This window comes from Dendronephthya gigantea, unplaced genomic scaffold, assembly GCF_004324835.1.
Source record: "Dendronephthya gigantea isolate DGI-Jeju-01 unplaced genomic scaffold, DenGig_1.0 000233F, whole genome shotgun sequence".
Lineage (NCBI taxonomy): Eukaryota > Metazoa > Cnidaria > Anthozoa > Malacalcyonacea > Nephtheidae > Dendronephthya > Dendronephthya gigantea.
In genome coordinates this window covers 42,783-59,563 of record NW_021163243.1, presented here as the reverse complement: position 1 = coordinate 59,563, position 16,781 = coordinate 42,783, and the positions used below count along the sequence as shown (strand labels likewise).

General features: G+C 36.3%; 2 protein-coding genes across 2 annotated transcripts; one reads left to right on the top strand and one right to left on the bottom strand.

Moving 5' to 3' along the window:
* Window positions 1–5,108: 5,108 nt before the first annotated feature.
* Window positions 5,109–6,740, top strand: LOC114540403 (putative ATP-dependent DNA helicase Q1). The gene is made up of 3 exons (XM_028560594.1): window positions 5,109–5,708; window positions 5,902–6,040; window positions 6,162–6,740. The coding sequence occupies exons 1-3, from the start codon at window positions 5,230–5,232 to the stop codon at window positions 6,738–6,740; spliced, it is 1,197 nt and encodes a 398-aa protein (XP_028416395.1). The 5' UTR covers window positions 5,109–5,229.
* A 560-nt stretch (window positions 6,741–7,300) lies between these two features.
* On the bottom strand, window positions 7,301–10,675 carry LOC114540402. Its single transcript, XM_028560593.1, has 6 exons — window positions 10,226–10,675; window positions 9,580–9,900; window positions 8,612–9,460; window positions 8,463–8,494; window positions 8,043–8,371; window positions 7,301–7,617 (listed from the first exon to the last, which is right to left on the bottom strand). The coding sequence occupies exons 1-6, from the start codon at window positions 10,673–10,675 to the stop codon at window positions 7,301–7,303; spliced, it is 2,298 nt and encodes a 765-aa protein (XP_028416394.1).
* Between the last annotated feature and the right edge of the window lie 6,106 nt (window positions 10,676–16,781).

Below are 16,781 nucleotides of genomic sequence, written 5' to 3'. Positions count from 1 at the left end.
GTTTGCAGCAAAATAAATCATTACAACCGTCTGCAAAACTTCTTTACAGTTGCCAAATATGATTGGTTTACGTTGGCTTCGTTTAGTCCCCATTCTATAAAAATAAGTTAAAATTCTGTTTACAATGTTTGTAAAAATGTGCAGTCTATTAAAAAATTATAAAGAGTGTCGGTGTTAGCAAGGGTATTAAAAAATTGGATAGGAGACTAGACTGATATAAGCACGACAACATTGTTGAAATTCGTTATGTCACGAGTATTGCGAATATGCCAACGTTTCTTAAGCATTTTTTTATGTTTTATAAGTTCCAACCATTATATATATTGAAGCCAACCGCCCACTACCATCCAAGAAAGAACAGAATGTGGGATTGTTCCGTAACAATCGGCTCGGGTGGCACTCCAAATCCTCGGTGAAATTAGTACCCGGTGTCACGCGGAATTCATGACTTGCGAAATATATGAGTGTCTCAGTTCTGGGCATGCCCAAATGCAGGCATAAATTACATTCCGTTCATAAATTTCGCAACTTATTTACTGTTCAACACGTGTTCTCTGACTTGTCTCAAAGAAAGATTTTTTTGTTTCCTAAATGCATGGCTGCAAATTCAACAACTGAATCATCTTGCCGTTCTGACGTTAAAGCAAAGAAACCTGACTCGGAATGATGAAAATGATGAAAAATGATGAAAAACTCACAAAAAAATATTATATTTGGAGCGTTCAATAAAAAATAACGATTTATTTAACCTAACACATCTTGAGAGCAAATTGAAGTTAATGAGTTCACGGCAGCCAGGTATAAAATCCATCCATCGTAATTATCGCTACTCTGGTTTTAATAAATGAAAGTAATCAACATAAAGATTAACTTTCACGACCCAACGTTTCGACACTCCGGTTTAGTGTGTTCATCAGGGGTGAACTGATGTTGAAACACAGTTCCTCAGTATATACTCTCAAAAGTTATGTCATCTATCAATCAGATGTAAATATTCTTTTGGCAAAATAAAGCTTCCGTCATCCCTATTTAGGGTACAAGGACTCGCATTAATATGGCAGGCTTCCAAACAACGCCTTTGTCCATGACGATCATTAGTGGTAATGACTTTTGAATCATTCTACGCAATGTTATGGTTAGTTTGACATACGTGTTCTGCCAAGGCTGATTTTGAACGGTCTAAGTTCCAAACGGCCTTTTGAGGTTCTTTTAAACGTGTGCCGAATTGGCGTTTTGTTTCACCTAGATATTCTTTTTTGCAATCACCACATGGTATAGAATATACAGCATGAGTTTTCTGTTTAGTCGCTACGCGATCCTTGGGTTTCATGAAAATATGTCCCAGTGTCTGAAAGGGTTTTAAGGCAACTTTTAAACCATAATTACTCATGCATGCAGGATCCTCCTGATTGGTTCTGCAATTCCCTGAATGTATTGAACTATAGCAACACCTGTTTTTGAAGAATCACCCTCTGAGGAATTGCATTTAATCGTGACAGGGGATTTTAGACAATCATTTTAAAAGTTTCGTGGATAATTGTTCTCTCTCAGTACACTGAGAACATAATCACACTCGTTGTCCCTAGGAACGTGATTGGATGTTAACGATTCAGCTCTTTGAAACAAAGTTTTCTTAACAGTCTTTTTATGATTTTCGGATGGTGTGAGTAAAAATATAGGTATTTGCCTGTATGTGTAGGTTTACGGTAAACATCAGTTTCTAACTGCCCTTCGATATTTCCATGAACACAAGTATCCAAAAAAGCCAACTTCCCTCAGTGGCGTAGCCAGCCTGACGATTTTGTCACACTATGTAAATTTCGAGTTATTATAACTATTCATAACTATCTTCCGTAATTTATTGTTTTCACAATCAGTAAACATTAAAATATTAGCATAGCGGGACAAATCGACAGGCTGGCTACGCTACTGCTTTCTCTCACTCTCGCGCTCTACAGTGAATTGAATTGAGAGCTATTGACAAACATCTCTAACGGACAAATTAATTTAAATTCTTATTCAATTTATTACTTGAGAAAGCGCCCTTATTTTCGATAAATTTTCTAAACCTAATTAAGCCATTTCTTAAGATGCAAGGTACAATTCCGTTCTTCTGTTTAACTATAATTCTATCCAAGCTCGCCTCAAAAATGATATCCTGTAGATAGTTGTATAATTTATTCGTATATTAATATGTTTGTCAGCTGCTCTAAAGATATGTTTAGCTTCCTTATTAAATCAATGTATAAATTCTTTTACTTGACTGTTTACGTACATTATGCTGTGGAATGATAATTATGTAACTTTTAAGATTAGGGAAAAAATGCTCAGTTAGCATTAACAAAATCATCACATGGATTAGGAAAGAGAGTTTTTGCATGGCGGGTAGTGGGTTTTGTTCAACAAAAATACCATATATCATACTATCTTTTAAGAAACGGTTCCTAGAAATACATGCATGCAGCAATCCCTCACCATTTCAAACGAAGCAAATTTTTCTGAGCTAGCAAAACCTCGATATAATAGTTGATGTTTCACATTCTTCGGAAACAAACACAGTCGTAAAGGTGAAACGAAATCACCTTTTACACGTGCTGCATTACGTTGCATGCAGTTATAGTCATATAGACTTAGTTATTACTTCACTATAGCTAAACTTTCAAAACAGCAAAAATAATTTAAATCCCCAAACACTAAACGTCGAGTATTGTTTTCCGATTATTTAAATCATGCAGTGATTGCAGTCGACTCTATAAAAGCTTCAAAGTGATATTTATTATACTCAAATCTCAGAATTGCACCTTCAAGAACTCTTTTTTGAAGTTAAAACGATGATGTAAAGCCTTTAATAGTCGGTTATGTCTTCGGAAAACGACATACCAAGCTCATAAAATGCATTCTTACTGTAAACACGAAATAAACAAAGTCGACACCTGCCATTTCAAGGATTATAAAGTACGAGTTGTTCACCGCTTAACTTTTACCGCCTAACTTTTCCAGTTCTGATCATATTTTAATTTATTTGTTTCGTTTTTTTTCGTTTTCGTTACATATTTTAATTTATTTGTTTTAAATTTATTTGATCTGCATTTCATATTGTGTTTACGAGACATTTTCTGAAAAGATAGTTAAATGACAGTTAAATTGCTGACGTTTTTCATTGAAATACAAACATATTGTCTTAGTCAATCAGCAAGTTGCTAATCACCGGTCCTTACTCGCTCAAATTTTGCGCGTGCGCACAAGTGCCATGATTGAACGTCCACGGTCCATGACACAGAATTTGGCAACTTTGGATTTCGCTATGTTCTGTCACAATACCCGAGTGTAATTCCTAATCTCCGGGCGGAATTAGTACCCTCGCGCCGGCTCGGCGTCAATAATCAAATATAGGAATAAAGGAAAATAATAAAAAACTGTCCGAAATATATATTAGTAGATATATAGCTATAGTTACTTACCTGCTTGAAAACAAACTTACCACAGCTAGGTAAAGTGGAGTTAACCTGATGTTGGAATTTAGTATATATAATTATATAGGATTAAGCTTTGAGATATGTAAACTTTCACGGGCCAATAAATCAGCTTCGGAAATTCCAGAGAAAAGAATTTACAGTTTACATCAGCGTGAGATGTTGTGTTCTTACTAACTCAAAACAATATTCTCTTCAACACTTGAAAGATATTCCATATTTCCGCATAACAACGTAATATTCTATATCTTCTACTTCTTATCAAGTAGCTACGTCGTTTCCATTTCTTCTATACTTAGCAGGTGTTTGTGGAACGTTATTTTTATTTTGTGTGCATCATTTAAGAAATGAAAAATATTTTCCGTGTTTCGATACAGTTTTGGTACAAATTAGGAGGTGACTATTGATTTCATCGTAAGACTGAATTAACACTTATTTTCTTGGGGAAGGGAAAAACGTGTTTGAAGAATTAAATTGCTTTATCTTGCGTGCATGAGCAACTGAAAATTGGTTCATGTCAATATCGCCTATATCGGCTTTTGTAATACGAGCCGGTTTTTTTGAGGGTATAGTTTTCTGCGTTTCCTCCAGTGAAAAGGAAAAGTATGAGAAGACGGTAGCAAAAGTCGAAAATTTTGCAGCATCCTTGCAACCTTATAGGTGCAGTAACATACCTGTAGACAACCAGATCTTTTACTGAAGACTTGCTTTTCTTGATTCAACTGACAACACCTCCGCTCTTGACTGAATATCTCAGGTGATGTCGGTTTTTTTTCTTTTTCTTTGAGCCGAGTGATGATGGGCATATTACTTTTTCATAAACAAATGCGTGGTCAAGTGATTATTGATGACAAAAGAAGTTTATTTAAAGACTTATTTTCCTGCAATTTAAAAATTCGCTAACATAAAACTTTAAATACGGACAAATTTGGTAAACTGGCAACTGGCGAGATAAAGAACTTTATCATGTATGTTCGTTTCCTCTGCCTTGGGATCTTGGCCTTTCTTTACGTTCATTTTCTTGGCAGCGCCATTGCGTGACTGTTTAAACGACTTTCCACTTAAGGCGAGATACCAGCCCGTCTACATGTTTTACGATGTAATAAAGTACTAACTACAAAAGAACTGGAGAATAGCAAGGGGGAATTTCGTTTTAGTTCAATCAACAAGTTTGTTTACATTTACAGTAACGCAATCAGAATGCATAAATTTTGATAAAAAGTACAATATATACCATTTACATGAAGTATTTAAAATTTAGGCATTCTGGTTGGCTTTGCCTAAAAAATGTAAACAAATATGGCGATTAATTCAAAACGAAATTCCTCCTTATTCATATGCTTCATGCGCACTATTCTTGCACTAGAATCTTAAAGTTTTCATGACCCACTCATAATTTAAACAGCTGTTTAACCAAGATATCCAGAGAAAAATTTGCTAACTGTAGAGAGTAAAAAACTGACTACGCACCAACCTCGTACCCAGGGTCTTTTACCTACGCTCCACGGCCCACGCTGCGGCAAAGACCCTGGCAGAAGCTGGTCACGTGTTTAGCGAACAATTTGTTGCCTCAGGGAGTGTGGATTAGAGTATCATATTACATGCTTCCACATCCGGATTTGATTTTGCCATGTTGGACCATCTTGCTTTTTTATCTTGCTTGGAGTTTGCCGTTTTGAACAGTTTATACGAAGAAAAAAATTTTAAACCAAGGCAAGTCATATGTCTTGAAAGTGTTTATCTTCATAATGATGTTATGTGTGTTTTGCCGACGGGATACGGCAAGTCCCTAGTTTTCCATCTGTTGCCAATGCTGTTGTATGCCAAGATCAAGTTGCGTGGCGATTTAATTTGTGGTTGGAGGTCAAGGGGTTTGACTGCGGCTGTAGTTGACTCGATTGTAGTCGTTGTCTCTCCTCTAAATTCTTTGATCTCTGATCAAATATCCCGTCTAAATAAGAGTGGCATCCGGGCGTCTGTCTTAACGGTGAAAGAGTCGAAGGATGAACGAAGTCAACGAGGGGAAGAAGACGATTCTGATGAAATGGGAAACATTGAGATTAATTTCTGCTTTTGTGAAGAACAAATGTTACGCGATGGCTGTTATAATATTGTTTTTGCACATCCAGAAGCATTAATATCCAGCAAGTACGGTCGTGATTTGTTGTTAAGCGACAAATATCAGGAAAATGTTCGTGCGATTGTTGTGGACGAAGTCCATTGCATTATTGACTGGTATGTATAAATATAACTTTGAAACAACGTATTTTGTATGGTAACTATAAGGAACTCTAAAAAATTCCAACTCTTATTACTTGGTTCTATTACCACTGGGCTATAACACAAACTTAATATTTTAGGATGGATTTATCAATTTGAATATTGCATTGACTAAAATTCTAATATTTTTCAATTTGAATATTTTTAGGGGAAACGACTTTAGAAAGGATTACAGCAAGTTGGGAGTGCTTTGTGCCCTTTTTTCAGACGTCCCAGTTCTTGCAATGACAGCAACTGCAAGTCAAACTGATATAAAATATATCCGGGACTCATTGGGGTTGAAAAAGGTGAAGTGTATAATTGGCAACCCTGACAGAAGAAATATTTTATCAAAAAATATTTCAAAGTGGGAAAGATGTTGATACTATCCACTTAATTTTAATGCCAATTGCTACCGCCCTGTTAAAGAAAAAGATTGAATTTCCTTTAACAATTGTATATGTTCCATTGCGCTTGTGTGGTTTTGCATACAAACTGTTTGAACATGTTCTTGGCAGTGAGCAATATTATCCTACTGGTTCACATAGACCAGCAAACAGGTTGTTTGCACAATTCCATGCTCCCCAAACAGAAGAAATGAAGAAAGAAATATTGATGCAACTTAGTTCTGGAAGAAGTGTTGTCCGTGTTGTATTTGCAACAGTAGCTATTGGGATGGGGGTGGACATACCTAACATCCGCCAGGTGGTACATATTGGTCCTCCATGCTCTGTAAAAGCATACTTCCAAGAGACTGGACGTGCTGGCAGGGATGGACAGCCTGCATCAGCTTATTTGTATTACTGCAATAGAGACATTGCAAAGAACAAAGTGGGGATGCAAGATGATATGCGTGAGTTTTGTGCCAGTTCTGATGTATGCCTCAGAAAATTAATGCTAATGTCACTGGATTATGAACAAGACTTTTATATAAAACCATTGCATCTTTGTTGTGGCTCCTGTAAGAAACACTGTAAATGTTCCAGCTGCTTGCAAGTATTAATGTAAAAACATTAAGTTGGAGACAAATGTTTGGTCATGAAAGAGACATCATAGAATTGTTTTGTTGTATTATGTGTTTACATCTTATTGACTGCAAATTAAGGTAAAAATGTAGAAAATATTTACAGCATCCTGGCTTAAATCTAATTAAATGAAATTTGTCCTGCACAAATGTGAAGGGTTACAGGACCAACAATGATAAAGTCAAATACAACAAACTAGTACTGCATCAAACATGCATATTGTTTGTTAATTGTTAATAATTGTAAGAGTGCTTAAATCAAGATGTGTGTGAATAAAGATAAAAACCATGATACCTATAAAAGAATTTTCCAACCGGTTTGACAAAACTTGATTGAAACATCAAATCTGACAGTAATGACATTTAGAATATGGTGCTGCATATTAGCACAGTTTGACAACACAATATACATTTTCAGTAATTATTTCACAACTGCATGGTTCATGCCAATTTATAATATAATAATGCCAATGTGCACATTCACCATTGTCTTCTGTCTGACTTCTATGCATTTGTGACATGTACTGGTAATTCCTGAAAAGGTCTATTGAGGTTCTTCTGCTACAGGGTAGTGGATTAATATATTGTTCTTATGTCGTTCCATCCATTCCTTGAACTTGTCTTTATCTAACAAGTGTGTTGGATTGTGAGAAATGCCATCAAATGTTTCAAATTTCCTTTCCTCTTCCTGTCTGAAAGGCCTTAAACTTCTCAGGTCTCTTGCAACTATGGCCTCATCATCAGTTGAAGACTTGTGAGTATGGCTTGTTGACTTAGCATGAATGTTCATTTGTGCCTCAAATGCTTCCACAATCTCAGTCACTCCACCTGATGCTTTGCTTGCTCGTTTTATTGCTTTCTCTGTTTATTGGCACCCATTGACCTTATCAACTTTTTCATTTCACAGTTTCTGTTTTCCTGAAACAGGTCAATCTCTATGTTATTATAGTATTGTCAATTAGTATAATTAAGTTAATTAGTATGCATGGTATAGCTTTATACAGATGTTAATATTCGCATACATAATGTAGTATATAGATAGACGGTTTTCAAAATATAGTCAGATTCTATGTGATTCTTTACCTGAAACAGGTCAATCTCTATGTTATGACCAGCACCACCTTAGTTAACAGTTGCTGCCCACTTGCAACGATGAGCTTCAGCTTTTGAAAGCAACACTTCTGTTTGAAGAATGTTAATTAACATCTCTATTGCAAAGTCATTAAAGCCAGGTGTTGAGAAGAAATGAGTTAATAATTGTTTACGCAGAATGAAAATGTGTTCACCATTGCCAGTAGCAACAGCATCCTTGAAGTCAGCTAACAACATGAAGCACTTCAGCAAGTTATCAGCATATGCCCAAACACCATCTGCAACTTCGTTTGATGCACTATCATCTGAAATCCCATCCAAAACACTATCTGAATCATCACTCTTTTCTTCATTGAAAACAAACTCATCAAGAAACTTGTCAACAACTTGAAAAATATACTGCTTTCCATATTCATCACCAGAAACACTTGCACTATGAGGAACGTTTGCAGTGGGATCGTGCTTTCTGTCTTCCATTTGAAAAAATTCCATGAGAGCTTCAACAACATAGCATTTACCAATACTGAAAAACAGTTGTTCACAATCCTCATAGTGCTTCACGTCTACAGTAACATTTCTTCGGTTCAGTTTCTCACGAAAGAATCGAAGTGTACCTTTCTCTCTGCCTGAGTTTTTTGAATATGGTCTAAATGGAAAAGGTTTACTCATTTTTGGCAATTTTATATAATATTTCAAATGGGTTAATTTGCATAATATGGCAGATATGAAGTTACATGGTTACATGTATTGTAGTCATACATACCTTCAAAAAGCTCCTCTTTGTATGCCAGTCAACAATAGAGAAAGGATAGATATGATCAAGTCTTTGCTTTGCTGTGTGACAACCTGATCTTAAGTCTCTTGCCCCTGCAAATCTGACTCTTGTCAATTGATCCCCAAAGCATGGAACTTTCACACCACACAGTGGATCAGTATCAGTTTCTACAGGAGGGATGTGGGATCCAGGTTGGTCAGGTCTGGAGTGGGTTCCAATGGTGGGAGTAGCATCTTGGACATCACTGGGAGGTGGTGAACATAACCCTGCAGCTTCATAGATGTCATGAGTCCACTTTTCAAGTTGATCTAAGACATCAACACATTCTGCATACTTCTTCTCGTCTTTCATCAAAACCGGCATTGTCAACACTTCCGACTTAGTTTCCATCTCACTCTTGTATGCACAGTTTGTGGCTTTAGGTAGATACTGCCTGAACGCTCCAAAATAGGGGAAATATTCAAACAGAATATTAGCAACAAGTATTGTATACCGGTTTCGAATTGCCTCCAATTCCAGTGGATTGATATTCACCAACTCATGAACATTGCAATCTTTCAGTCGTTGCTGTGGACCAGAATCGGGCAATCCTTCATCAGAAACACGGTTAAATACAATACTTGTTGCAACTGCATGAACACTTCTATTTTGCACATTTTGCCTCATGTCATGGGCTTTCTCCTCCCAGTCAATGTTATCTAAGACATACACAAATGAACGTCCTGACTTCACCAACTCTGCGGCACGATCAATGAAGTGTTTGCCAATGTCTTCCAGGATGTTGTATTTGCTTGATGGTTCAAGGCACATACCATACTTGTGAAGACGTGTAACCAGCTATAATGCAGAATATAAATAAGACTAAATATTCATTTCTATTGCACAACTTACCATAACATTATGTCAATTGTCAACACACACATAAAGGTAAATCAGAAAGAATGAGTTTATCTTACATTTCCAGATGCTTGTCCTTCAATTAGCAAAACTGAATTGATTCTTTGAACTCGACTCAATTCATGGCACCGTAAAAACATAATGATGCTGTACACAAAGGAGATGGCATAACTTTTCTTTTCTTTGTATATGGTGCTATCAAATAGTCTACATAGAATCCTATGGACTCTTGGGCATCTGGTCGACAACTCCTCAAGCACTTTTGTAACCCAACTTATGTCTGCCAGACCATCAAAGCTCCTTTCTCTTAGGACAGATGGCTCACTTCTCCTAGCAACTTCTATAAGCTCCTTTTCTGCCTCAATCAAGATTTCATCATTCTTAAAATTTAATATGAATATATGATATTAGTATCAAAACACGTTACCACATATTTTAGATTTGTTGATTATTACTTATATGAAACATCTTATGACTTGCCAACTATAATATAAGTGAATGAATGATTGGTTTGCTTCATCAGCTTGCCTAACAATCTCGTGAAGGAAACCTTTTTACAATATTACACATGCATGAATTAATCACTAATGAAAATACATAATTTGCGTAAAATATAGCGCAAAATATTCCTAAAAGAAAAATTGGCAAGGTTTTGCGCCTATACAAATATACAATGTAAAATTTCAGGTTTTATAAAGTACTTACATTCACAGTCGATAACGCAACAGCAGGAATGACATTTTCTTGTTCAGCAACATTGCCGAAATCGATACTTCGTCGACGTGGCAAATCCCCAGCAGAACGAAGTTTGACGGGTGGTTTCAGCACGGAAGGTGATACGTCAAGACACCGTTTTGTTCTTACAATTTTCTGTAACTCACTCTGAGTTTCGGCGATAACTTTCTTGAACTGCACAACGTTATCAAGTCTTCGCTCACACGGCCGACATATCAAGCGAGGAAGCTCGACGTGCTCAATTAATTCGCTGCCAAAAAATGACTCAACGTTTCGAAGAATTGCTTTATTGTTGGCCCGAAATAGACGTTTACTATGATTTGGATCAGTAACACTGTTGCAAAGCCTGCAACGCGAAGTATTTGCCGTCGATTCCGAACGTTTCTTATAGAACTTTTTAGGCGTGTCTTTACTAGCCATCGACGCAAGTATAAATGAATAGGATTTTGACATTTGATCCAACTTCTTGCTTTGAATTGTAATCTAATACCACGATTGTAGAGAGACATGATGCAAGGTTTTTCACACATTTTGTCTCACAATATTGCAAATATTAATATAAAGTTTCGTGTATTAAAAACAGTTAACTATACAAAAACTAAAGCAATACAAAATACACTTCCCAACTACCCCTCCCATATTAAAATAGTCAAGAAACCCCCAAAATCTGGGGGTCACGTGACCAGCTTCTGCCAGGGTCTTTGCCGCAGCGTGGGCCGTGGAGCGTAGGTAAAAGACCCTGGGTACGAGGTTGACTACGCACTTTATAAAGGCCCGTTTACACTTCTAATTTTCGCTGCGATTTTATGTGCGATTTCCTTCTTTTGATAGATGTGAACGACTGACTGGTGTTTAAATAAGAGTTCTTATACATCAGAGCATTCGTAACTATTTACTCGTTCACATCAAAAGAAGAAAGTCGAAAATCGCCAATGCAAACGGGCCATAATTAGTGAAATATATTACTGCAGAATAGACGCATGTTGATGGCATATATAAATTTTTTTTGAAGCAAAAAAATAGATCAAGGTTATACGTCGATAAAACAATAAATAATGAGCTAATAAACCTCATTAAGCTTCATTGCCTTCTCATTATCGATTTTTATATACCTATAGTGTCAAAATTCATCCTTCCTGCTTTCCTATTTCCCTGATTACGCGAATTTCACAATTTCCTCTGGGGCAAATTATCAGTTAAATTAGATATCCGTTGCTATGTCAGTTTCCTGCAAGCAACGCGACCCTAGAAATCACAGGAAAGTGGCGATCCCCCTCCCTAAGACGTACATGTTTTTTTTTTCAATTGCACTTTTTTTTCAATTTACACTAGATATAATAACAAATCACTTATTTACTGACACCTCGGGACAGCAGTGTTTTGACCCGACACCGATTGTCTTACTAGTAGCAAAATAAATATATGAATATGTGCCTCCCTAATTATTAATACCAGCTGCGCGTGTGGAAATGTCATTTCTAGGATGATTTTCACATTTCCTTATCGCATGCAAAATGTGGTAAAACGTTTTGGGTAATTTTATACGGTAAAAACAGTAAGGTATTAAAGGTAACCCCACTAGTCTCAAAATTAAGTGATACCGTTGGTCTTGTATGTCTTGAGTGAGTCCATATTGTTTGATGGCTCATGGAGCTCAAGCGCAATGCAATATGTTTCGTCCGTTGTACGTCGTATCAAAAGCAGCCTCGTACCCAGACGCTTTAGTGGAAAAACATAACGTTCCATTCAGCTATTATATAGAGTTCAGCTAAGAAAAATCGAGGCACTAGCTTTTTTTCAGTTGATCTTTATACAATAGCTGAATGCAACGTTTTATATTTTACTACTAAAGCGCCTGGGGTGTCATACTTGATATTTTTTGAAAAATTAAACATGTTATTGAAACCACGAGTTACGAATTTTGCAGTTTTAAATATATTAAGATACCAATCTTAATAAATACTTAATTGTCTGATAGCACATCATGGTATGTCTGGGCCCATAACTCTCAAAATTCCTTTGAATTTATTTGATTGTTTAAAAATATTGAAAATTTGCGTCCAATGTGTGTGGACCTTTACAGAATTCCGCCAGTGCGAGGCGAAAGGCCGGCTGGGTAGGATTTAATTACTGTAGAACAAGTTCCGTGTACGTATATACGAGATCCCTTCATAAGCCAGTTTAACTTTGAACAAATATAATTGTCTTGCTAGGCGAAAGAGCCTCTGGAATTATATACTGTCTTCCCTGATTAATAACGAAAATAGGATATGAAGTGTATTCACAACTATCAAGAACTAACACACTATACGATATACACCCTATATAACTATGATGCTTATGCAGTTATGCTTATACTTACCATCTCCATATAGAGTAATAAAAAAGTAGTAAAGTATAAAATGATGTGATTTAGGTATAAGTATATATAGCTAATAATTTTAGTTAAATATTCAAATGAAGGTATATTTATGTGCAGACATGCATATTTGCGCCAACACATATTTGAGATTGATTCCAGATCCCTGATTTGACAGGTTTGACAATGACTTTGAAATAGAGTCGAAATATAACCTTGATTATTGTGTCTTGTTTTTAACAACTCATATCTTGGGTTTACAAGATGTTTGTTTTCGGAGTACATTTTCTAAACAGCCTTGTATAATGTTCCTGCTGGAGCATGATCAGTAAGAGAAGCCTTCTTGTTCTTTCGTTTAAAGATCATCCATCATTGGGGGCACAAAATGGCCAGTTGCATTCACAGCACAGAGTATTGTTGTGGTTACTCCCTTATCTTTGCCAGCAAGCTTTTTTTCCTTTGAGAAAGGATGAGCTACATTGTTTCGTTCGCGGTACTCGTAAACTAATACCTGGATCTCTCTAATGGTAAGGCCATAAAATGCAGTATCCATATTAATGATGTACCCTAATTTAAGTTCTTTCTCCTGGCTCTCAGATAGCACATTTCTAAACCGTCCCAACACATTATTGGACATGCTTTGAATATTGTCACCACCGGGGTCACATTCTTTCATCTTTTTCAGTCTTCTATGCAAAGAGTCGTTTGGTACATTAAAAGCTTTTGCTGCTTGTCTTAGGCCCATTTCTTTCTTAGCAACACTTTCCAGTGCTAATTTCATCGCTCAGATTCGTGAAATGTTTGACTTATTTAAAATTAGGTTGCTGTAAGTATAGGCATATGTTTTTATTCTCATTTTACAATGAGCTAAATGTTTTTGTTATTTAGTGCTTTTACCGGATCTTCACGTGGTTTCTGATTTCACGTCTTCTCGAGCGCGTTCAAAGTTCAAAGTATTAAGTGATGTTTTGTTACTCTTCACATGAAGTCAAACATTTACATGGACACAACAAAGACAAATAGCATATTTAAAAAACAAATATCCATGTTACCAAAAAATGTTCTATTTTGTTAAACATGTGCTATTGGGCCTGTATTTTCGCTTTGTTGCGGGGAAAATGTCGCTAATATTACTATTATTGTTGATACTCTTGTTGTGATTCGTATGTTAAAATATTTTTAAAACTAGCTGCTTCTAAAGACTTTGATTAAACGAGCTGCAACTCGCAAGACAGCATTGATATAGCATTATATATATTAACATAAATATTGACGTCATTGACAGTGTTCTCGCTAATAGGTGTTAATTCATGTACAGCCCCAGCGAGTTAACGCTCAATGGAAGTTCACGCCCGAAAGGCCCAAGCTGCACGGTTTTAGTCTAAATCACCAACTTTAAGGCCCTTAAAGTCAATGAAGATGAAATTTTCGATTCATCAAATATATCGCAAAAGTTCTTAAAATCGTCTAAAATATCTACAAAGTCTATTTCTTCAAACATGACATAGGCACTTTAATCTTTAAGATCAATCATGCATGTAGCTACAATTATCGTAATTCACGCTACTTTACGGATTATCATTTAGTACGCGTTATGCAGCCGAGCATTATTAAGCCTAAGGCACGCGCATGCAGTGTATCACTCTTAGCTATTTTGGAAAACGTAACATCCAAACTATTTTATGTGTTACAATTTGCAGACAGAAGAAATTACATTCTCCACAATTCTTATAATTTATATTCTGAATTAATATACATGAAAAATTGTAGTATTTAAAACTATCCGTATAAAACAATAATTATGATTATAGTTGAATTTGTTCCAAGTGTATAGGCACGTCTGTGCTCGGCCTTTGTTTTGGTAGCCAGGCGCCGGTTGTATAAAACTGTTCACTACATTTTGCGTAATTAATTCGTAGTTAACTCAGAAATATACATAACTCTGATTGGTTAATTCTGTCACTAACTATAGTTAAAATTAACTACGTTTACATACCACCGCCCCCTGCACAATTATAAAATTGGGTACGGGTACCCAATAATGTATGATCAGATATACCAATATCTTACTGATAATTCTCTACTCTCTGAACACCAGTTTGGTTTTCAAAAATATCACTCTACTGCCTCGACATTACTAGATAGTACGAACAGTTGGTATGTCAATATGGACCGCAAAATGTTCAACTTGGTTGTTTTGATAGATCTTAAGAAGGCATTCGATACTATTGATCACGGTATTCTATTGAGAAAGTTAGAACTTTACGGTGTAACGGGAAGTGCCTTGGCTATGATACGTTCATACTTATCTGACCGTAACCAAAAGTGTGTCAGTTGGGTGACGTGCATGATGTCAACTGCAAGGCGCGTTACATGTGGTATTCCCCAAGGGTCAATTTTGGGGCCCCTCTTTCTCCTTATATATATAAATGATCTCCCCAAATGTTTAAACCATGCTACTCCTCTGCTGTTTGCCGGCGATACAAACCTTACAATAGCCGGTGAGCATATCCAGGAAATTGAGTCAAGAATGAACAGTGATCTTATATGTATAAATGAATGGCTAGTACTAGCCAATAAACTGAGCCTTAATGTCACAAAAACAGAATTTATACTTATTGGCTCAGCTCGCAAACTAAATAATATTATTACACAGCCAGATCTCAAAATAAATCAAGCAAAAATTAAACAAGTCTATAAAGCTACCGTACTTGGGGTAGAGCTTGATGATAAATTATCTTGGAATGAACATATGGACAAGGTGGCCAACAAAGTTACTTCGGGAATAGGAGCCATTAGGAAAATTCGTGATTTAAATTTGTAAACCGAGACACTTTAATTTCAATTTATAATGCCTTAATCTTATCAATCCTCATTTTGACTATTGTAGCGAGGTGTGGGACACCATGGGTATCGGTCTTTCAAACAGGTTGCAAAAACTTCAGAATAGAGCTGCAAGGGTAATCATGAACTTTAGTAACGATATTTCTAGACCAGAAGCAATAAAAGCACTAGGATGGGAAAATCTCGTCGAGCCAAGTCTAAAGCTAAAACAATGTATAAGTTTCTAATTAATTTGGCTCCGAGTTCGCTTACGAAACTGCTTGAACATAAGAGAAACATTACCAGATACAACCTAAGGGGTTCCTCCACCTCGCTGCAATTGCCTCAGCAAAAGACTGAGAAACTAAAGAAAAGTTTTTCATACGATGGCGCTAAAGTCTGGAACTCTCTACCTATGGATATGCGTAGTTCGGATACATTGACAATGTTTAAAGAAAGAATTCGTACTCATACAAATTAAACACTTCTAGGTATAAATTTTAACTTCCTTATTCGTCTTTATAACTCTCCATATTCCATACTTTTATTAATACATGTAAGTTGTTTACGTAGTGTATTGTAGCGTGGTGTGTTGAATATAGTGGTTAATTGTCCTGTATAATAGTATTTAGTTAATTGTGTATATGTTTTTAAATGTAAATCACACGCCCCTCGTGGAAATCAGCTTAAAGTTGACGGGGCTAGCGTGTGACTTTTAAATAAAGTTTTACTACTACTACTACTACTACTACTACTACTACCAATTTTGGTCGTGGCGTGCCGCTAAATTGAGTGTAGTGTAAATGGGGCTTGAGTGTAGTCTATAGCCCCGTTTACACTACACTCAATTTATCGGCACGGCATGGCTAAAATTGGTACCCGTACCCAAATTTATTAGTATTCAGGCTACCAAAACAAAGGCCGAGCACAGATGAAATAGACACGGTAACCCATTTTATCCGTGCCGTGCCAATAAATCGAATGTAGCGTAAACAGGGCTTATTAAAGGTCTGTAAATTCGGTTTCCAGTTTTTGGACCAGGAACTGGTCCCTAACCGCTGCTAATCTTCTTGTTGTTGTTAGGAGGCGACGCTCTTTAAAAAAACCCTAAGGCTGTATCATTACTTGTTTGATCGGAATGAAACTTGGCACAATTATTCTAAGCAAAATTCCGCATCGATTGACGGAGTTCGAATTTTTACTTTTGACCTTTGAAGCAAGTTACAAGCAATTCTTGATATATTTGCAGCAAATAATATATACATATCATTAATATTCAGCCTATATATAAGTAAACGGAAACGATTAGAATTACATTGTCCTCTCCATTTTTATAAATACAAT